Below are 24,073 nucleotides of genomic sequence, written 5' to 3' on the forward strand. Positions count from 1 at the left end.
CTTTTTAGCAACTTTTAAGCGCTTGGTATTAATTAACCACAAGTTTTTTTAAAAAGAAAATGGTGATTCGTTTATGACTAACCAAAAGTCTTTCATATGCAGTGATAAAAAGAGTACTAAAAAATTGAGTTTAGTGGTCCTTTAACGGGAAGTTATTTGCGCAAGCAGATAACATGAACGGATTCTACAGATTTAGTTTTCAAAACCCCAGATTTCGCAACCGTATAACAGAACTGACTTAACATGGCTTCAAAGAAATATTATCATTTTATTGAGAGGTTAAATACCAGCAGGGTGCACGATATGCTTATCATTTTCACCCCAATTTACTTATCACAAAATGACATTTGTCTTTTAAATAAATAAATCTGGAAATAAAAAAAAATATTACTTGTTTGAGATTATTTTTTGTTTGAATGTCACGAGGTTCGAACTCATGTCATTAGACCGTATCGAATTCTTGAATAATTTTGAAAGTAACTAGAGTTATACCCCTTTATTCAGTATTGCCCAATCAAATCAAATTATTCCCGTTACCGCCAAGTACGAAAACCAAAACATCGACGTATTCACATTCAAATAGACAGTTCACAAGGAAGATGCAACAGGAAGGAATGGAAAACAAATCTAAAAGAGGTTGTGCATGGGATCTTAATTAGGTGTACCGTAAAGGTGCACATGGACACAAAGTTATTGATTTTCCATGGAACGGCAAATATCTTATTGTCGAACGTTTATAGATATTTGGGCCCCGACATTTGAAGTATTACTGTGTGATGTCATTATGACAGTGTGTCTGGCTCGTCAGCTTTTCGTACACATAAAATAATCATTTTGCATAAATGTCAGACGGGTCAGAGTTCCTCCCGTTCCCCCATACCCAATAATACTTGTAAATTAACAAAAGTTCAAAACCTAACCCAACAATAACTAGAGAACTCGCACAAATAACTAAAAGCTCCAAATTAAGTACAATATAAAGGGTTGAACTAGTTAGTGGAAACATTGTTAATCTGCTTAAGGAAGGATATGGGGGAACGGAAGGAATTCTTTCTATCAGTAGTAGCTAAACAAAATGTAGAAATGTCTGCTATTTTGATGACAATATTAAGCTAAAGTAGAATGCTTACTGTGCATCATGATTTGAGTAAATGGAAAACAAGCTAATTTGCAAATAATCTAAACAATGTTGCAGCATTCTTATACAATTTCACGCTGTACATGTTACCATCCTATTTTCATGTCTGCAGAGCTGTATCTGGAAAGATATGAGCAGTGGAAAAAGGAAAAAGAAAACTTAAAGTCCACGAAACCATTGCGGGAGAAAAATACTCACACGAAAACACTTCAGAAAAATAATGAGAGGTAATTATTTACACTCTTTTGTAAGTATTCAATGAGCATCCAATCAGCTTGTTTACACTTTATTTTACCTGTATAATGACATTTTGTTTGTGCTATTTGTTGTTCTTACTCTCCACCTGTCCTGATTCAAATCATGCAAATGATATGCTATTTGTTTTCAATTACCTGTAGTTGTTTTTGTTACTATTCTGCGTTTCACTACATACTATGCATATATCTTTCTCATCATATGGTTGCAATCACTTTTAGCTTGGTAACGATGTAAGACACTACATAACTCTAAGCCATCATTAAGAAATTTTCAATCCATAACATCATATGCGACATTACAAAATGATTTAGCAAACTAGACCATTTTGTGCTGCATAAACACTGAAATAATGTCACTGTAAGCAAAAATATTATACATATTGTATGATATATGGTTTCTGATTGTTATATAGACACTTAATGCATATTTCTTCTTTCAAATACCCATCACATATGGCCATCATCAGAAATAATGGTTTCAGATGTTAGATTGTTAATGTGACTACTGAGAAAACACATGATATTCTCACTTATATTTCAGGGTGTTTGTTTATTGTTTATGCTACACTCAGCAATATTCCCATATTATGACAGCAGTCTGTAAATAATCAAGTCTGGACCAATCCAATGATTGACTTCACACACATTGATACCATGTGTCAACATGTATCAACCAAGTCTGACCACCCGATTCCACTAGTCTCCTCTTAGAAAAAGTATCAGTTGCAGAAGGCCAATTGTAATATGATATTTAGTATGTTGAGATGCATAAATCTAGCGTCATGGTTTGAAGTGTTCACTTGTTGTTTAGCACTGGATGGATTATTAACAAATGTAAGGACTTATTATCACCATGGATACTTATGCAATCTGTAATGAATTTTGGGATGGAAATGTAACATGGTGGTTAATACGGTTCCTTGTCAGTAGCATACCCAGGTTCAGTTCCCCACATGGGTGTTATGTGTGAAGTCCATTTCAGGGGTCACCTACCATGCTATTGCTGGAATATTGCATAAAACTATATTCACTCACTCACTCACTGTTATGAATTGTGTTCTTGTGCATGGTGTCTATATGTGATTAGCGGGTATTTCTGACATTCTGTTTTGGTTTTATTAGGGGAACAAGATCACAGCCCTCACGGACTGCTCCTCAGAGTCAAATAAATAACTCAGCTGCTGGGTCTATGCAGTCACAAGTGACGAAATCTGCTGTTTCTAACAGGTAGTACAGTTGAATACTGAAGGAATCAATTAGACATATTTTCTAAATCATAAATGTGTACCTTTCTGATAAACATGATTCATACAGCTAAATTCACTGAACTTTCTCTTTTTAGCCCATGTCAGTAATCCAGGCTTTATACCTTACAAGTTTAGGTTTCAGTTTTTCATGCATGACTGGTTAATTTACCCATGCTTTAATTTCAGTTTACAAACTTATTTAGTATTTTGATTTGTGACAGTAGGCGTATGATGGTAGTGAGAAATGTTGTCAAGTCAGTCTTTTGTGTATTTAAACAAAACCTCATCAGGAGAGTACCAAAAGGCAAGAGTACAGCACCAGATCTATCTATGTGCCAATCATGGTGAAGGAATATTTAAAGTTTTTTGAGTTCTGCTCTGGTAAGGAACACCACCACCATATTCATTCGAAGTTTTTGCCATCGAAACGCAAAAAATATTTTAGTCAGAAATCCCAAAATACAAAAAAGCATGACAACACCACCAGATCTATCTATGTGCCAAGTTTGTTGAAGAAATAGTAAGTGGTTTTAAAGTTCTGGTGCGGAAAAGACGAATGTGCACAAACTGACAGAGCACATTTTAATACCACACCTCACCCCCAACTTCAAAACATGTCGTGGGGGATAATCATGACATGCCTTTTAGTAAAATCATGCATATACAACACTAAGTACCAATAATTCCATTTTTTGTATTTTGAAATAGAAATGTGAAAGAGGCTGAAAAGAAGTCCGTTGCAGTCCAACTCGAACCCAGTGTAAAGACTGAGACACAGGCTGTTGTCGTGGATGGGATAGATACAGGGGACAGATCAGATGGGGTTGTTCAGCAGCTGGATGACGCTAGTGAGGGTACACAGCCTCACACACCAGAGCCAGGCCTTCCTGTATCCACAGGCAAAGATCATGACACCCATCCTGAACCTATTCCCCCTGAGATGCATGAAACTAATCCTCCCAAACCTGTCCACATTGAGACAAATTTGCCAAAGACTCAAGATCAGCTTACCATGAGGTGATTAGTCACAAAGATGTTCAGATATCACACTTCATTAGAGAAAGAGATTGATGCCTGTTTGTAGTGTGCTCAGTGGATTTTATATGGAAGAGAAATGTTTGTAAATCCAAGGAAATACTTTCAGGAAAGATAGGGGGTATATGTCTCTATTGTACCATTGTCCTATGGCCAGAAAGTTCCAAAGTATTCTCAAAAACAGTTTAAGAACACCTGTTCCCTGTTCTTCAATGTAACTGTAGCGCTACGATAGTTGTAAGTTTATGTTAAAGTGTGGGAGTTATGATCAGCTTAGCACTTCGTCAAGTTCGATCACTTTGAGGAGTGGGACCCTGATTTTTCATAATACTATAGTTAGTCTGTCAAAGAAGGAGAGTATAAACTATAAGGATAGCTTTACTGATATGTAGATTCAAGTCTTCCTTAACTTCATTTGAGTAGTATATATTAAGGCACTCATTGTTATTGGTTTTGGTGTCTTCAGAATAAGTTTGACCCTCAATGGCCTCCTCCATCTTGAACTATGCAAAAATGAGATTAGTCTGGTCGTGTGAGAAAATGAGACTCTTTTTTGATCACTACTTACATGATGGTTTTATAATTCATTGCAAGGACTATTGTAAATCTTAGCTCTGATCATCACATCTATTTTTTATACCGAAATCTTATTCATGTCAAAGGGAAAGAATTACTAGATGGCACAGGAATGGTTATTGTACCTCCAGATCAGTTTACAGAAGTGTTGCACTATTGTGATTAATACTACTTGTGACTGCTTACTTTCCAGGGAGAGGCTTTCTCAGTGGAAAATGGACAGAAAAGCCACAGATAAGACCAAGGCCAAGTAAATATCAAACAACTTTCTGGATTACACTAATTAATTTACTTAATTTTCTTCAGTGAAACATGAACCTCAGGAGCATCTGTGACAGTCACTACAAGCATGTTTCTGTGTTTCCATCTGAATGAAACCCCATGAAAGTCAGTTATTTGTGTTGTACGAGTACATTTAATGGGAAGCATGTTATATTGTACATCCTGAAGTGTGCTTGAATATCCAGTGGAACATGTCTGTGAACTGTTATGATGCATACTATATATGTATCAACCTTTTTAGACCAACTTAAGGTTCAATACAGTCAAGTCTCGTTAATTCGACATCGTCTGTTGCACATCAAACTGTTGGATTAACAAGGATGTCAGAATAAATAAATGAGTCTAAGTTACTTTTATTCAGTTTGCTACCAACAAAAGCGTGGGATAAAGCTGATTGTCTCATAAACATGGGTCGGATTAATTAGACTTGACTGTATGTTAGATTTTTCATATTACTTTGCGGAATCCTGTACGGAATGATCAGAAAGATGATGATGGTGATGCCGTTTATGATATGACTCTTTGAGTACCCTGGTGAATTAAATTTGACCATTACACTATTCTCAGCTTGAAGACTTGGGGCATGAGAAGACCTCCTGTCCACTCTGCCCCAAATTCTGTACAGAAGAAGGATATGAACTCCAAAGTTCACATGGTTCCCAAACGCATGGAAAGGAGAGCTACCTTCTCTGTTCAACCCTCCAAACCTGTGCCTGGCACCAGAGTGGGACTGTCCTATCGTGGAATGGTCAAGCCGACTCAGGCCAACGAAAATGCCAAGAAGGTGGCCCCAAAGGTCGCCAAAGTGTCAGTGAGGAAACCTGTCTTAGTGGTCGGTTCAACCAAGCAACGGCAACAACCCGGCAGCACTATGAAAAAAACGCTTCCGCACAACGAAATTCGTCGCCAAAGCCTTGGCACCAGGCGAAGACTGTCGGCTGGCATGTCCAAGAGACCTGTGGGAATCTTGAAGAGGAAATCCTGTGTGCCTGCTATGGCAGTGATGTCTGAGACCAATGGGAAGACTCCCTTTTCATCCAGGGATCCAGACAGCTCCTGTGGACCATCCCATGTGAAGTTCCTCACCCCTTCCCAGACACCAGTTCAGCATCATTCAACATTCAGGAAGACCCCAGTGAGGACAAAGGATGCGTGTAGCAGTGATTCAATGAGGTATTTGCAGTCATTGTTAGAAACGATTATGGTGTAATCCTATGCCCAGTCTACAATTAAGTAGGCCTTTTTTTTTGTTTGTATTGATAGTTTTTAAACTTATCCTATCTCATGATATGCACTTTTCTGTTTTCTTCGATTATGAACGTGAACCTGTGGTAGGTTAAGTTGAATAAACACTTCTGCTTTCTCTGCCATTGGACTGCTGACCTGCTGCTATAGCTGAAACATTCAATTATCTCTGTAAAGTGTGCTGAGCGCTCAGATGGTCACAAGACATCCCATTACTGTCATTTTCTTTCTTGTCGCCCACTAATGTAGACATGTGCTATGCTCTGTCTGCCACTCGTCTCTGCAGTATGGTGAAAGTAATCAATCTTTCATGGAGAGATAACACTATGACATTTACAAAAGTAGTTTTTCTGCCACTGATGAATTGCCACCGTGTGTCGATTGTATCGGATGAGGTGACTGGCCTCACCGTTGGTCTTATTGAGCCAGTTTGGATGCTGAAATGTTCTCTGTTAACATAGTATGGACACAAGGCAAATGGCAGACAGGGAATATCAGAGGCTTCCTATGGAATTAAACTGGGCTGGGCACACGAAAGACTAGTCATGCCCTGGGAAGACATAAATGATTCTTCCTCATTAACGGCAATACCACAAGTTATGCATGACACAGAGGATCTGCAAGACATTGCCAACTCAGATCCCATACAACTTCCCAACTGGGTCTTGCCTACAGAATGTTTCTATGCGCTTGGTCGAAGTAGAGAGGAAAGTTCATACAGTGAGATAGGATAAGGATATAAATATTCACTTTATGCTTACAATTTCCAATTTCTTTCTCAGCATTTTCTAAAATATTTTTTTATACTCCCCTCTGGTCACCACATCAGTCCAAGTCATATGAAGGTCTGGAAGAAAAATAAAATTCTGTGCATATGCCCAGATATCATAGATCATTTCATGGACTTGCGGCAACGCTATTTGTTTTGTTCAAGAATGGGACAAACATGGTTGTACCATGTCTGTGCCGAGTATAAATCCAGTCATATTCTGAACAAGGTGGTCATCATTTAATACTATTGTATAGACGTGAGAGTGAAATGGCACACTAGACATGGACATTTACTTTGATGACACGCTGTTTGAAATGCTGACACCACAATGGAGAGGCATCACTTGTCATACCAACATATGTTGACAGACAAAAGTTGAACACATGGTTGGAAGCAAAGGGGAAGACTCCCTCCAAGTTCCGGCATCTGATGTGTTTTGATGCAGCTATGTCAGAGAGGAAGAAGCAGGACTCCCAACTGAAGAGATCCATCACCATTCAGGAGCTGTCATTACAGGTGCTGGAGCTCACTTTACTTCACACGCCAATCAGTGTTTGGAAATAGCAACAAACAGAATTCTGTGTGAATGAGTATGGTTTTACCCACTTTCAGCAATGTTCCAGTAATAACATTGCAGGGATGCCAGAAATGGGTCTCACACATTGTTACTAATGGAAGGAATAGAACCAGGATCTGTAGTGAGATGAGCAAATGGTTTAACCACTAGCATATTGGAACAGATGTATGGGGCATCCCAGAGTTACTACTGTGATGTGTTCTGTTTGTTATTGGATCAGATACTATATCTGTATGAAGTTTGATCATTGGATATCCACACCATACTTGTGCCCCTAGGTTTCACTGCAGCAGGCTGCACTTCATTCTTTCAACTCATGGGCAGTGGGGTAGCTTGCTGCAAAATGGTTGAAGTGGTTGCCTGTCATGCCGAAGGCCTGGGTTCAGTTCCCCGCAAATTTGTGAAGACTAATTCTGGTGTCCCCTGTTGTGATATTGCTGGATTATTGCTAAAAGCACTATAAAACCATACTCACTTACTCACTTGACCACATGTTATTAAAGTTTCAGGTTTTTCTTACTTAGTTTCGATTCTGTTCATAGGTCCATTCTGTCTTGTTCAACCAGGATGTTCAAAATATACTACTCAAACAAAGTTAAAGAAATCATGATTTTTTTTTGTTTTCATTCTGTCATGACAGTAGTCTTATGAAAACACCATTTTGATATACTATAGTTTTATCTAATATCATGTTGGATTTGCTTCATTCATACATCTACTTCCTGACACAGACATAATGACACATTAATTAAAGTCTTGTGTAAATATGATATAGCGATAAACTATAGCTATATAAAAACATCAAGGTTCTTTAACTTCATGTGAGTAGTATAGGTAAGACAACAGAATGCCTGATACCTTCTGTCACCTTTGAAATCATGTGAGTTTACTACAGGGTCAGAGTAAGGTTAATTGTTCAAGTCAGGTTAGGGTGACATGACACTAAAAAATATGGCTGATAGGTATCAGGTATTCTGTAGGTGTACTGTAGCACACTCTCTGTCATACTGAATATGAACAAAAATTCTTTGCCTCATCATGTCTCCTTTAACTGAGACTGTTGTTAAGTGTAATGCTTTTATATATATAATTCATTGACTGGACTGTTGTTCCTTAATCTAGCAAAAGAAGATGGCCAAAGAAGACGATGTCTGCCAGAATCTGACATCTCTGTTCGAGGCTGCTGCAGTGGAGGACAAGAAGAGACGCAGCCAGGTTGTGGAGAAGGGTGTTCTGGAACAGCTGGACGCCCTACTCCAGGAGTGTCACCATCTTGTGGAGTCGGTCAGTTTCCAGACTAAACACGAGCCAGATCAGGTCCCTGTTATCAGTACCTCAATGTGATGGTGAAACAGACAAGGTCGCTTATCTGTGTACCTCTTATGTAATTGTGGAACAGAGTTATCCCCATATCTCTGTTCCAGAAAAGGATAGGGACATGATGAAGTCCTTGTTATCCATGATCTGATACTGGGACAGAATGAGTTCCTGTTCACCATACCCTCTGTGGTGTCTGCATCAGATGCCATAGGAATAATGTCTCAAAATAGGCACTGCATATTTCTGTAGGGATTCTATGGGGGGGAAAGCTTCAACCACTACTGGCAAACAAGGATAAGTTGAGCACTGACCTGACAATTGACTCGTATTAGATTGTATAAGTACCACACACATGCTTGTGCCAATGTCGGCAAAGAGGCCCCAGGTTGTCCTCGATCAAGTAGTTGCTACACTCACCATGTGAGAGTCCTATGAACAAGGCATGTGTAGCTATGTGCAGAATCAATTTCATTGTTATGCACTGCACATGCACTAGCCTACATCTGTTCTCTCTTTCTCAAGCCAAATGGGCTTGCTCATTCCGTGTAAAGCCTACTTCTCACAAAAGTGTTCTCTGCACCAGTCCAACATATCCTTGCTTGCCAGTAAAAGTTTGTAAGGAAGAACAGTTCTCTTGTTTTCACTACAAATGTAAGGAATTCAGTTGCAGGTATTCAATAGAGCTATTAGGATTCCAGAGCAGACTATGTCCACATTGTCCATTACTAGAATACTTACCAGCAGTTATTGTTTCTATAGAAGAATCATTTTAGCTGCTGTATGTTTCCCCTAGGGCTGCCCCACGGACACTTTGCTTGCTTGGCTACAGAGCATCTATGACAATATACCCCAGGCCCGCCACTACACCCCCTTCTACAGGTGTAAAGTGGACACGGTCAAGCGACAAGGAAGTCCAGCTGACATCACTGAGGTCATGGCTCAGGCCATCAGCAATTCGGCACAGGTGAGTGTTCCACTTTCCTTTAGAATTTCTGTATTGTATATTGTACATAAGACTCTGTAAATGTGGTTTGTAGGTCACTGAAGGGAAGCCGCAAACATCAAGGTGATTTCAGAACGATTGTAGTACCTCCTAGGTTGTAACAGTCATCAACCCTGTGAAATGATTTTGCACCATCATATACAATGACCTCACTCATGATGCCTGCAGCCTTCATCTGACCTAGCAGCCCTCAACACAAGCATCGTCATGGAGATGGTGGCCATGGCGACGTGTCAGGCTGTCATCATCGACACAGCAGAGCAAGGAGGAACAGAGAGGCCAGATATTACAGGACAAGACAAGGAGGAGGACATGGACACAAATGAGGACAAAAAGTCAAAGGATGGTGCATTTGATGAGCTGAAGCAGTCAAAACGTGTCCAGTCTGAAGAGCCTGATGTTGAAGCACCATTTTCCATACAGTACAGTGTTGCTAATGTCACTCCATTCAAGAAAAGGTAAGCAGCAGAACAGATGGATTATCTGTCAAAGTATCTAACATGCATCTACTCATGATCTTTTTCGAACATGAATGTGTATCAAGCTCAGATAACTCTTGACTGACGAATGTAATATTTTGTGTAGGGACAATGGGTTTGAATCCTGGCTTGACCTGATCGTGTCAACACCATACCCCTTTGTGTGGATTTCACCAAAGTGTCCAATATCTCATATATGCATCACTTTGGTCTTTCCACGTACATTAAGCAGAACATCTGTGAAAAAATTTGATATTACTGAAATTGTCCTGAAGCCCAACTCACACACTCACTCTTCTCTGTCCACAGGAAACGTGCCGCTAGTATCAGTACCCCCCAACTTACTCAGCCAGTTGTGACACCTGTCAGGCGATCAACTCGCAGAAGTGTCCAGAATAATGTCACTGACTCCGAGAAGATTATCCGATCAATCAGTGATCTGTCTGAGCAGGAGAAATCCAGTGCCCTCTTCAGACCAAATCATGCTCTTGATGATGTCCTGGAAAAGTTTGCATAAATTGTAGGACTGAAACATTTTATTGTGCCAATACTTATGACTGAAATGGGGATCTGCATGACACATTGACTGCCAGATATAGATGAAAGTTGGTGGAAGAGGAAGAGTTCAACTGTTTGTAATGACAGAGCTGATATGTCCAGTATCCCCACAGGAAATTTGTTCTTACTTTACTGAAGTCATGTCACTAAAGGCCTACATAACCAAATGAATGTCTAAAGTTATGACTGAAATGGGGATCCAGTGGACACAATGGCTGCCAGGTGTGGAGGCTAAGCATTCTATTATGGCAGAGTTAATGTGTCATCCCTGGTAGCCTGCCCTCCCCATTCCCAGCCAAGTCCTGCCCTCCCCATTCCCAGCCAAGTCCTGTCCTCCCCATTCCCAGCCAAGTCCTGCCCTCCCCATTCCCAGCCAAGTCCTGCCCTCCCCATTCCCAGCCAAGTCCTGTCCTCCCCATTCCCAGCCAAGTCCTGCCCTCCCCATTCCCAGCCAAGTCCTGCCCTCCCCAAGTCCAGCCCGATCTTAAGTGTTTCTCCAACTCAGACAGTGATCATGAAAGATGAGATTCTTAACCCACTCAATGCTATATATATATGTAGTGGTTATATGATAAAACATTAGTAGATCATAGTGCTTTTTTATATATATGTATGTAAGCATGCAGTCCTGAAAGACATGTCACTGTTTTGTATAGATGCCTTTGTACATATGTAAATAACACCAACTGACTGTATGCTGTAATAACATGCAGAACATGTAGGCGACTTCCACCTTTGTGTTGTAACAACTTCTATTGTGTTATTGATGACTACATTGATTGCCCTGAAAGGGGAGACGTTATGCAGCCATGCCCACTTACACTTGAGATGTTTAATGTAGTGAGGGGAAGGGTGCTGCAGTTTAAGCAAGTTTTTACTGTAATGCAATCCCAAAATTCGTTATTTTCAGTTTTCATACTGTTCTTCTATCTAGTCATAAAATGGAAGTTTTGTTCATTAAAAATATGCCGAAATTTGTTTGCATTATGGTATACCTAACCAAAGGCAAATGCAGTAGTTCTACTAATACCAGGGTATATAGGTTCACCACTCGTTTTACAGCTTACTAATCATGATTAGAGGAAAACCCTGATTAATACTGGTACCAGTAACTGAAGAAAACCTACCCAGCGGGTATTGACAGGATCATCAAGGTTCATAATCTGAGTAAAGTGACAGTGATTCTTTTTCCCCAAGTTATTAAACAATGCAAGGTTTGGTGCTGTAGTAAAGCATCTGAACCATGCTTGTTATTTTGTATATTGCATGTCTTTTACCTGTGTTTGTCAGCAGTACACACAAAAATAGTTACACACCACTTGATATATCTCCATAGTATTGTGGGTCCTGTCCCACAAAGGATCATAAATCTATGTAAAAGTAGTAGAGTCTCCTTTGTGCGAAGTTTGCTTTGTGAAACAGGACCATAGGTTATATTCTGACAGAATATATTGTTTTTGTCTGCAACGCGGAACAGGGGACTATGCCTGTTCGTACATAACTGTTGTAGCCAATGTCTTCAAATTTGGTAGGAGTCTGTATTTAGGGATTACCCATACATCAGTCGATATGAAACTTTGACCACTTTTCAAATCCTTGTTAAGGTGATATATCATGGGCTGTTGTACCCAATGTCTTCAAATTTGGTGACAGCCTACATTTGGGGATTATGTTGACACCAGTTGATTTGGGTGACCTTCACATTATCTTGAAGGCCACTACTCCACTTTGACCACTTTTAAACTTATGTAAATGCTATATCTTATAAAACAAGACATAAAATGTCTTGAATTATGTTGATAGCTCACTTTGGGTGTTAATGCAGACACCAGTCTTTTCAGGCATCTTGCATGTGACCAAAACATAAGAAGTAGCAAATATGTGATAAATATTTCATTGTTAGTTAGCGTTAAGGGACATTGCCATATTAGTGGCAAACACTTGTTGTTTATAATTAGTCAAGAAATAGTAGTCAGCTCTTAATACAACATTTTGCAAAAATATACTTTTTTAACATTTATGTTCAGTATCTATGAAAGCTAAAAAACATGTTTTCTATAAGTGTGTGTACTTTGTGCTTATGCTTTAGTGATATGATTTACGATGAAGCAATATAATGGTTCTGTTGCAAGTGACACAGACTTTTCATAATGGTGGGTTTGGTGAAAATTTTTCAATTTGTCACCTTTAGTTTCTTACATCACTGATAGGGAACTTGGTTACAGAAAATCAATATTACAAGAGAGTTGAATTAAAATTTATTAACATGACGTCCAAATCCGATTCAGTTCCCAGACTGGATTAATCATCCCCCGTCAGTTATGTTTGGTGATTTGGAATTATCTGTGACAATGAATGAATTTTCTGTTACATCAATTTCATAATCACAAAGTTTCTGTGACATTTGACCAATTCATGGAAAATGATATGTACAGTTCTTTTTAGCAGATAAAACAGCACATGGTTTATGGTGAAAGAGGATAAACCCTCAGTGGAACACTTACACACTTTTTATGGGATCATTTGTTACAATAAAATGATTATCTGACACATTGCAAAGCTTCACACAAAAAAAAAATCACAAAGACTCCACTCTCACTAAAATCAAAATCCCTATCAGTGTATATGAAAAGTTCTCATTTGATTTTAGGGAGGGTTGGTGAAATGAGTGTTTTAAATTAGTTTTAATGGTTTGATGGGATAGTTTGATGGTTTTTTCTTTATTTACAAATTACCATGGCAATATTCCAAGTAACAAGACAGCTTCTGCTTTGTTGTTTTGTTTTAAGATATTTACAGTTTAGATATTAAAGCTCTTTTAACCTGTATAAAGTGCAATATGTTATAAACATTTAAACAGTATGTGTGATATTTTGTTTTGTTGTGAACAATTCTATCCAGGATACACATAACTGCAGATTTGCAATGTAAATTGCCAGAATCTGTTGAGTATGTGTTTGAATCCAATACCACTTGATGTTGGATTTATTCACACCATGGTCGCATATTTCACCATAAGCATGCATGTGGCAGCAATGATGTAAGTGAAAGTGTTAGGCCTGCTAGTATCTTCTCTATCATGACATGTGGGTTCTCCTAGTGATTCTCATTGTAAACAAACCCATGAAGATCCAAGTTAGAGTTGGTCTTCAGTAATCCACGCTTGTCATTAAAGGCGACTGGATCGATGGTCAGGATTACAGACTTGACTGACACATTGCACAGATTGATGCTCATGCTGTTGATCACTGGATTGTTTGATCCAGGCTCGATTATTTTCAGACCAAGACTATATGGCTGGAATATTTCTGACTGGCTTAAACTAGTCTCATTCACTCAAGCATTTTAAAGGAGATGTGTCCTACAATCAGACAACCTGATGAGGGTATGACAGCATCTCTCATATTTCCATGTGGTTGTAGTCTCATTCACAAGATTCCCAACTGTAAATGTTTGAATTGTTTTATTCATTATACATTTTGCTGACTGAGGAAAAATACTGCTAATGATCTCTTATGAAACTCTTGATGCCCAGGCAGCAGGTGCCCTTCCATCACCCAATCAATGTAAGAACTCTGGAATCACAGCTGGTCTAGGTAAATTATACTGGAATTTTCAAGGCTATGCCTGGTCCTGGACCAAACCTTTTATTGATTTGTCACTCTTTGCAAGAAGAAAGGTGCTTCCCAACTGAGACATCATTATCTGGTAACTGATAGTCATTTCTGACATCCAGTCTACTGTAGGGCTAGGATACCAAGAAACAGGGGACCCCAGCCCTAGTAGTTCTGTCTTTGATATGTAAACTCATAGTTCTAAGAGGTCTGGTAGTTAAGGCTTGGGAACATTGTTGTGGTAGAACTGGTTGCCTGCATCCAAGAGAAGTTGGATTTGGTTGTGTTAAAGTCTAGGCTTCTGTGGAGTAGTGAGCATGGTTTTACTGAAAGCATCGCCACAGAGTGTTTAGCTGGATTGCCACTGTTTGAATAGTTACAAACCTGAAATCTGTGCTGAGTCATGTGGTCCCGACACTATGTAACGCTGATATTTAACTTTGAACTTTATGATCGAAGTAATAAGTAACTGCTTTTAAGAGTTTTGTATCTTTATTTAATTTGGCTAGTAAATTTTCATTCCGGGTAGTAACTTTTAAAACTTCCTAGCCCGGTTTACTTGTAATCCTGAAAAAATTATTTCATACACTGATCATAGAGCATATAATAGATTATCTATTATACGGTTTCTGTTGACCGTCAAATATCATACGGCCACAAATCTCGCCCGAAAGGCATATTTAAGCACTGTAATGGCCACTAACGTATGGCCAGTGAAGATTCGTGGTAGACTAGGCCTGCAGCAGCCCATGCTTGTCAGAAAGAGGCGACTAACGAGGTCGGGTGGTCAGGCTCGCTGCCTTGGTTGACACGTGTCATCGGTTCCCAGTTGCACAGTTCGATGCTCATGCTGTTGATTACTGAACTGATCACTGCCAGAATCTGTTGAGTATGTGTTCGAATCCTTACACCACTTGATGTTGGGTTTATTCACACCATGGTCACATATTTCACCACAATCATGCATGTGGCAGCAATGATGTAAGTGAAAGTGTTAGGCCTGCTAGTATTTTCTTGTCATGAGATGTGGGTTCTCCTAGTGATGCTCATTGTAAACGAAACCATGAAGATCCAAGTTAGAGTTGGTCTTCAGTAATCCACGTTTGTCGTAAAAGGCGTAAAAGGATCGGATCGTCAGGCTCGCTGACTTGGTTGACACATGTCAGCGGTTATCAGTTGCGCAGATCGATGCTCATGCTGTTGAACACTGGATTGTCTGGTCCAGACTCAAGTATTCTCAGACCGCCACGATATAGCTGGAATAATGCTGAGTGCGGCGTAAAACTAAACTCATCCACTCACTAACGTAACTGCCCTCGTCAGAATGTCATGCTGGTGCTCGAAACCCTTACTGGCCACTGCAATACATGTCGTTGAAGCTTTCTAAAGACGCCTGACACCCATATTGTAGCAAACACGTGTCGCCGAAACGTTTTAAAGATGCATGAAACTCCATGCTGTAGCAAACACGTGTCGCTGAAGCGTTTTAAGACGCCTGACACCCATATTGTAGCAAACACGTGTCGTTGAAGCGCTTTAAAGATGCATAAAACTCCATGCTGTAGCAAACACGGGTCGCTGAAGCGTTCTAAAGACACCTTCAATCCCATATTGTAGCAAACACAGGTTGCTGAAGCGTTTTAAAGATGCCTTCAACCCCATATTGTAGCAAACACGGGTCGCCGAAGCGTTCTAAAGACGCCTTCAACCCCATATTGTAGCAAACACGCGTCGTTGAAGCGCTTTAAAGATGCATAAAACTCCATGCTGTAGCAAACACGGGTCGCCGAAGCGTTCTAAAGATGCCTTCAACCCCATACTGTAGCAAACACGTGTCACTGAAGAGTTTTAAAGATGCCTTCAACCCATACTGTGGCAAACACGTGTCGCTGAAACATTACACTGAAGACCCTATTCCATGCCCAAGCTCAAGCTTTTGCTGTCAGATTGACCACATGCCTCATCTGCTGGATGCTGGGCGTGAGTTTGAAGAAACAACAAAAGATCTTAAGGACGTTTAGTTTGTTGTCACACACTAACATGTACACATAAGAGTTAGACCTTTTTTAAAAGCTGGTATAGTCATATAAAAAAGATCCGTTTCATTCAGAATGTTTGAAGTGGTTAGAGTAACTTAATAAGACATTGAAATCGATCGTCTACTTTCGCTGGTTCACATCTCCATCGCATAACACTGTGCAGTCTGGTGGTGTTAGTGGCCCTACATAAAAGTCGCTCGATATGATCTATTCATCAATTATTTTCTCGTTGCTTCGAATATTTTCTCATTGTTTTCAAGTTACTTTGTATAATTACAATTAAGCATAAATGCAAACATTCAACAGTTACAAAACGGAATTGTCGGATGTACTATGACGAACCACCAGGAAGTGGAATCACCACATTGGTGATTATATGACGAGTGTCAAGCTTTGTGTAGTTCCAGTAGGCTTGATTGAAGTACATGTAACCATACTCCATCTTTAACTTTGTACGGTCGTCTAGTTGGTAATACTTGACGAGGTTCCTGGCTAGCGACTGGTTACCGGCTGGGCCAAAGATGTCTGTTTCGCTGCCGAGGAATGCTGGCTGCTTCGCTAGGATGTAACTGCGAGAGTAGTACGGCTGCCTAGCCTGGCGGAACGTCACACCCAAGGCGGACAGTGCCTCGTACGCACGTATTACAAACGTACCACAATCATTTGCTTCAAACCACAGTTGTCCATCTGCAGGAGGGCACAAGAAAATGATTGGCGAGTGAGTATGTTTTCAGGCCGCTTATAGAAATAATCCAGCAATATGACGGTTCGGGACAACAGAAATGGGGCTTCAGACATTGTACCCATGTGGGGAATCGAACACAGTTTAACGTGACGAGCGGATGCGCTAGCCACAAGGCTCCCAGAATTGATTCGCACTGCAGTGAATCAAAGCTATGGATTTCCTAGAACGGACACTTTTGCCTTGTTGCATTGTCGCGTTGTCGCGTTGTCGCCCTTGCAAAATCATGCACAATCTGTCGAACCTGATTCAAAGTTAATGGGCAATGGGACAGCTCGACAATGACCCTTCTAGGATTCTATTCAAAAACACCGGGAATGTCGTCAACAGGTGTCCCCGTATATTTTTGTATACGATATAAAATCATTGTCAAAGCTTTATACGGGGTCTACCTCGTATTCACGTTATACCACAATAAACAAACATACGTTCTACTTGACGCTACGTAAGTACGACTGTGAAAAAAAGTAACAGTAATGCACACTATTGAGTGATTGAGTGAGGTTTTACGCCGCTTTTAGCAATATTCCAGCAAAACCACGACGGGGGACACCAGAATGGGCTTCACGTATCGTATTCGTGGGGAATCGAACTCGAGTCTTCAGCGTGACGAGCAAACGCTTTTGCCATTAGGCTACCCCGCTGGCCCTGCTGCGTCTTGGGAAAGATGACTACTAGGCGTATGAATCATAACGAATGCCTAAAGCTGCCGTTTTTGTAGCACATAGTTTTGTATTCAGCAAGTATTTTCTCGTTGCTTCGAATACTTTCTCATTGTTTCAAGTTACTTTCCAAATCTTGAAATTTCAAGTCCTTTCCCCCGTTACCGTTACTCTATGTTTGTTTCAAATTTCGATGTATTTCCCCGTTACTTCAATTATTTTCTGTCAAAACTTGAAGTAAACGAGAAAATATTTGACACTTCAGATTTTTGAAAGACACTTGGAACAAAGAGAAAATAACAGAAATCTTTGACAGAAACGTGAAGAGACGATAATACTCGAATTAACGAGAAAATAGTTGAAATTTCACGTATTGAAAATTTCAAGAAACAAGAATCAACGAGAAAAACAAAATCGAAGCAACGAGAAATTAATCGAAGCAAGGAAGAAATAGTTGAACCAATGAGAAAATACTCTCTGAAAACTAAAAATATTTTGGGCTACAAAAATGTCAGTATGGCTTTTGTTATGAATGGGGAGTACTGGGGAACTTTCGGTCTAATCCTAGTGCGTTTTGTCAATCGAATGCATTTGAAGTAAACTAACTCATTCACTCCGTAAAATCATTCCGTATCGTAACACATGCAACATCTATATGACACATGACCAAGTACCCGTGAAGGTCCCGGGGTAGAATAGGCTTTCAGCAACCCATGCTTGCCATAAAAGGCGAGTATGCTTGCCGTAAGAGGCGACTAACGGGATCGGTTGGTTGACACATATCATCGGTTCCCATTTGCGCAGATGGATGTTCATGCTGTTGATCACTGGATTGTCTGGCCCAGACTCGATTATTTACAGACAGCCGCCATATAGCTGAAATATTGCTGAGTGGGGCGTAAAACTAAACTCACTCACTCACTCACTCACTCACATGAGGAAGCAAAGTAGCCGACCTGGAGACGTGGCGATGTAGTCCATTTGTCCAAAGACCAGCGTATTGTTGTCGTGTCTCACCCAGTCGGCAAAGGAGTTGAATGTTGCACCTGTTAAAGAAAAACGGCGTGATCAAAAACCTCATGTTTATTACCGAAGTCGTTAAACTGAGGAAAATAAACCCAAATCTACTTTTCAGCATGTTACCCGTAATAAATAGAGAATACTAAACTATATTCCGTGTAATGCCACATTTATGAAACGAGTGAGTGGTTTGGTATCTAACGAGCGAAAGCCATAAATATGGTGTTACACGGGGCATAGTTTAACATTTTATTTATTACTCACCCAACATTAGCAAAATAATATCGAACAAAGTACTCCATTCCTAAGAATTCAACGAGTGTGGAGGCAGCTTTCCGCGAGTCAAGCAAAATAATAATTTTGTGACAGAGGTATTAGCATTGTGACGTAATAACTGTAAAACACTTTAACGTCATACGTACGGCATCACGCCATGTTATTATACAGTTAGGAGATAAACGCCATGACCAATTTCCGGGTGTTATTGAGTATTTGAAGCTCGGAAAGACAATTGGAGCCGACGGCGTAAGCATGGTATTTATCGATATTGTATACAAAAGAGTAAACCAAAGTGTTTTACTGTCTACACTCGTTTACATCGAGTACGGGTACAGCAGTGATGTGTCATCAGCCGCCCGTTTCAGCTGGTTCCCAAGGTAGCATCTGAAGCTCATTTGTGACGTCATTCTGAATTTACGTCTCGAATACCATTGTTTTACAACCAGTCATATTAAAGAACACAATGACTTTTGGTTTACAATGTGTAATAACTTACTTAAAGAATTATTTAACAGTGATATCTTGAACGGGTGAGTAATAAAATCCATTAATCAACAGCCTAAACATTGACCTTCGCAAATAGGGTACGATGACGTGTCAACTAAGTCAACGAGCCTAACTAAAATACACCCCGTTTGACATCCGTCAGACATTGATGGCTGATGAACAATCCCAATCCGAATCTTCATGGAGGGATGTTTCACTGAACGCTGTTGTAAAATCCACATATTTTTCTTTGTCAACGCCGTGTGTTTTGTGTTAGCAAGTGTTCAGGAACAGGAATTACGAATGAGAGAGTGTTTGAACGTTTCCTTTTGTGTTGTAGTAATGCATAAAACCATTAAGATGGTTGAGAGAATCATTAATAAACTGACCTTATTCCGTTCGGACCATTATTTCGAAGCATTATTACATTTACGAGTGCGTTTACTAACGACTAAATAGACAGTCTGCCTCTTTGTGATGGAGACGGTGAAATCAGTGCTATGGGTGTCCGGCGCTCCTTCGGGTAGTGCTTGAAGATATTTACCGTGACTCAAAGGTAAGCAGCTGACATGGCAAGACGAGTAGTCTCCCTGTGTACTGACAGGGTTCGATGTTACAACTCGCGACTTCCCTGTTCAATGCAGATGTTTTAAACTGGATGATGTTCGGGTTTTGATGAATATATTTTTAATGATCATTTTTCACAGTCAATCACGGAGAAAGCTCCGTACTTGCCAGGCCGCCATAATAAGACCTGTCTACTCTGAATTTATGTATGTATTATGTATTCATGCGATATTCTTATATTATTTATTTCTTCACCGGTGAAGTTAAATCATGTTCAAAGGTTAATGAGTAATGACAAAAATATGAAACTCATCAATCATTTGTGGATTGTTAACAACAATTTGAAACAGTTAGTATTATATCAAAATTGGTTTTATTTTTAAAGCGTTTCTTCACACAACCAACGGTTCGTTCATCTGGTCATCTTTTTTTGTAAAAAGAACCCCAAAAAGGAATGAATGTATGATTTTGGTTTGGTGGTTGTTTAACGGCGCACTCAGCAATATTCCAGCTACATGTAGTGTCTGTAAAAAATCGAGTCTGGACCAGACAATCTTGTGATCAACAGCATAATCAATGATCTACGTAAATCGGATTGGGTGACATCCAGTTATCCCGTTATGCGCCTCTTACAACAAGAATGGATTGGTAAAGCCGATTCTTGCCGGAATGAATGAATGAATGAATGAATGAATGAATGAATGGCCTCAGTACTGCACCTGATATAGTTGCCACGAGAAACCGCTCTCCCGTCTCCAGTCGGGGTACCACGTGGTCCATGAAGCAAGACCCACCCTGGTTGCACCAGAGGACAGAGTCTTCACCCAGAACTTTGGGGTTTTTGCAGTTCTTTAAATGGAAGAACGAGTACCACTCAAGCGTGTAATTCCTGCCGGTGTCCAGGTTCCTGATGTAGAGTGAAGCATGGGTCATGTTCTGGAAAAATATATGTCGGTAAATAAAACAATAACCACAGCACACTTATTAAGCTCGATGACCGTCAGAATTTCATTTCATTAAACTTTTGAGAACCCGCTAAACATGTTTGTGTAATGGTTGAGATCCCTAAAGTTATTTTCAAAAAGTTGGTATGGTTAGTTTGTGTTTTACGCCCCACTCTGCAATATTCCAGCCATATGGCTGCGGTCTGTAAATAATTGAGTCTGGACCAGACAATCCAGGGATCAACAGTATGGGAATCGATCTATGCAACCGGTATACGATGATGTGTCAGTGAACCTGATTACCCGATCCCGTTACTCGTCTATTATGACAAGCATGGTTTGTTGAAAAACAATCCTTATCTGGATCTTCACGGGTCGATTTTCAAAAGAAAAACACTCAAATCATAGTACCATTGCCATTGGCACCTGGCATAGCACCACGACACACACCACGACACACACCACGACAGATACGACACATCTCGCCCATTCCCAGATAACTGTCATGACAATTGAATCATTGTATGTATTACCTTGAACACTGCCCGAAATGCTGGTTCCATAAGCTTTCAAAATGTGCTATGGAATAGAAGTGAGTGACTGAGTTTAGTTTTACGCCATTTAAAGCAATATTTCAGCAATATCACGCGGTGGAAAACCATAAATGGGCTTCACGCATTGCACTCAGGTTGGTAATTGAAACCGGATGTTCAACGTAATGAGCGAACCACCGCCATTATTCAGGTGTGAACACAGGCTTATTCAGAACTCATACAGGTACTTTTACTCACATGGGCATAAGCTGCCGGCAAGAATTCCGAAGACGAATGGTAGATTTCGACTTTGTCTGTATCGCTAAAACTAGGGATGCCCGTTGTTCCCTGATAGCAGAACGACCAGCCATCCTGAAAGCATCGTGGATCGGGCTCTGGTCGAGCAGGGATTGGCCTGGAATCACAATTACTGATGTGAACTCGTGTCGTTGCGAGGATTAAAGATTCTTTTTAAAATATATAAAAAAATTAGATGCCCCCCGACGTGAAACGCTTCACAGGACACTATATCTAGACAAGGCCGGACACTTCGACGTACCCAACCCGCCTGCTTTGCTGATCGCCACGCTACCATCGCGTGCATCTATTTAAACATAATCATGGGTGACTGACCTATCGATCACCACTAGTAACACCTACTAGTTCCTTATTGTTATTTCACGTCGATTGAAAGCCGATTTTGACACTCAACAAAACGGCCCTGACATAAATGGAGGATGATAGCAAGGATGGATAAGTCCACATAAAAGGGGATTTGGTGAAAGCAAGCCCTCTCATTGGTCAACGCTTGCCATCGTCATCAATCACGCATTGTACCCATATTGGGGAATAGAACCCTGGTCTTCGGCGTGAAGAGAGAACGCTGTAACAATCACGTTACCCCACCACCACCGCCCTGAAGGGTGTGATTTAAACTAAAATATATACCTACGCGTTTTTCATCGGCCATTCCGTTCCACTGGCAAGGCAGAACCCAACGCAAAACAAACACACTGAAACAATATCCATGATTTCAACATTCGGAATTCAGTGAACAGGCTTATATACATTTCAGAAATTAATCAAACGAAGGCCTGCTGGGCAACCATGCAGTCCAGTGAGAGGAAAACATTTTATTCACATCAAACTGTTCTCAATTCAATTAGTTTAACAATGTTATTGAAACGAAACAAGCTTGTCACAACGTCTTTCATTGATTGGTTAGACTGGGTTATTTACAGACAGCCTTTATACAGCTGGAATATTGCTAAGTCTGGTGGTTAACAAACAACAAACAAACAAACACAAGTTTAAGAAGCCTTCATTTCAGAGTAGGTCTATGTGGCATGTAGGTTTTTCTAAACTCCAGAGTTCGCAAATGTGAAGAATGTGAACGGTGTTTTGAATTCCTTTTAAGACTATGATCTTGAACAAGAAGGATTTCACATACTTATGAAAAAGAATTGTCGAAAACAAACATTGTTGTGAATCAATAATTATTTCGAAATCATTTGGCTGGTGATTAAAGATACCTTTTTTACAGAACACCTTTTCTTTGAAAAGATGAAACAAAAAATTACAGCAGGGCTGATAAATAACAAAATATTGACCACGTGAATCTGTATCTTAAGCTAGATCTGAATCCTCCTTTATGCATGTGAATAGATCCCGTGCGTGTCTACCTGTAAATACGGTAGTAGTTCAATAAACCCGCACGGTGAACAAGAATTTAAAAAATTCACAATATTAACCACGCGTGCCGTGCCGTGCCGTGCCGTGCCGTGCCCTGCCCTGCCCTGCCCTGCCCTGCCCTGCCCTGCCCTGCCCTGCCTGCGTCTCTATGTATATATACGGTAGTTCGATAAACCTGAACTGCAAACTAGGGTTGATAAATATCAATATATTAACCATGGGTAAGTGTATTTTAAGCTTTATCTGTAGGCGAATAGATAATGTTCCGTATATATCTGTCTATAAATATGACAGTATTTCAATGAATTCGCAACTTGAAGTCTCAATGTCCATACTTGCTTCAGTATCCGAACACATGCTACATATCCACAACTGTCGCCGGCTCTACACAATTCTGTGATCATATGTAGCACGAAACTATTTCATATTCCGCATTTCCATTGAACATACCAATCCATATACTTGATGTCAACAGATGTTCTCAAATCAATGTTAAAGTGTCCTTTCTGTCGTCTAGCATCATACAAGCTGCGTACAGTGGACGGTTGGTAGGCAGTAGGAAACACGATGAAACACTATGTTGAGGGCTTATAGCCAATAAAACGAATTGTTTCGTGGTGGCACGTCAGTAGAACCAGGGATCTATTTTAAAAATGGAAAAATTTGTGGAACCTAAGCGTGAAGAATTATGTTGTGCATATCATTTTCGAAGGAATATATCACCACAAAAGGGGCGTGCGACTGCGCGTGTTTGTTTTAGATGTGTGTGAGACCAGTGCTTTTTAAAAGTACAAGAGCTCAAATATTTTAATTTACAGTTCAAACAGGTCCTAAATCATTACATTTTAAATAAGTAGATTCATGGTATTTTGACACTTGTCTCCGAGTAAATGGACCTCTGTTTTTAATTGGTAAACATAACTGTGAACTATGCATATCAATACAGTCATAAATGATGCCACAAACGCCCTACTGTTTTCACCCAAGCAATATCATTTAAGCATTG

At 40.0% G+C, this 24,073-nt stretch overlaps 2 protein-coding genes across 2 annotated transcripts; one reads left to right on the forward strand and one right to left on the reverse strand.

Annotated features, from left to right (window-relative positions):
- The first annotated feature begins 552 nt into the window (after positions 1–552).
- Positions 553–13,351, forward strand: LOC137272930 (cytoskeleton-associated protein 2-like). Its single transcript, XM_067805353.1, has 11 exons — positions 553–636; positions 1,251–1,365; positions 2,518–2,622; positions 3,351–3,659; positions 4,447–4,503; positions 5,103–5,708; positions 6,921–7,068; positions 8,252–8,413; positions 9,243–9,413; positions 9,621–9,910; positions 10,241–13,351. The coding sequence occupies exons 1-11, from the start codon at positions 600–602 to the stop codon at positions 10,446–10,448; spliced, it is 2,208 nt and encodes a 735-aa protein (XP_067661454.1). The 5' UTR covers positions 553–599; the 3' UTR covers positions 10,449–13,351.
- Positions 13,352–16,473: 3,122 nt separating this feature from the next.
- Positions 16,474–22,338, reverse strand: LOC137272931 (bis(monoacylglycero)phosphate synthase CLN5-like). The gene is made up of 5 exons (XM_067805354.1): positions 22,328–22,338; positions 21,634–21,790; positions 20,618–20,834; positions 18,503–18,592; positions 16,474–16,829 (listed from the first exon to the last, which is right to left on the reverse strand). The coding sequence occupies exons 1-5, from the start codon at positions 22,336–22,338 to the stop codon at positions 16,474–16,476; spliced, it is 831 nt and encodes a 276-aa protein (XP_067661455.1).
- Between the last annotated feature and the right edge of the window lie 1,735 nt (positions 22,339–24,073).

The sequence above is a fragment of the Haliotis asinina genome, chromosome 2 (genome assembly GCF_037392515.1).
Source record: "Haliotis asinina isolate JCU_RB_2024 chromosome 2, JCU_Hal_asi_v2, whole genome shotgun sequence".
NCBI lineage: Eukaryota > Metazoa > Mollusca > Gastropoda > Lepetellida > Haliotidae > Haliotis > Haliotis asinina.

Coding starts and splice junctions, on each gene's coding strand:
- LOC137272931 (XM_067805354.1), bottom strand. Junction 20,835..21,633: donor TGCCGGCAGCTTATGCCCAT/GTGAGTAAAAGT, acceptor ATATTTTTCCAG/AACATGACCCATGCTTCACT. Junction 16,830..18,502: donor CTACATCGCCACGTCTCCAG/GTCGGCTACTTT, acceptor GCCCTCCTGCAG/ATGGACAACTGTGGTTTGAA.
- LOC137272930 (XM_067805353.1), top strand. CDS start 600: ATGCAACAGGAAGGAATGGAAAACAAATCTAAAAGAG. Junction 3,660..4,446: donor CAAGATCAGCTTACCATGAG/GTGATTAGTCAC, acceptor CTTACTTTCCAG/GGAGAGGCTTTCTCAGTGGA. Junction 9,414..9,620: donor CCATCAGCAATTCGGCACAG/GTGAGTGTTCCA, acceptor TGATGCCTGCAG/CCTTCATCTGACCTAGCAGC.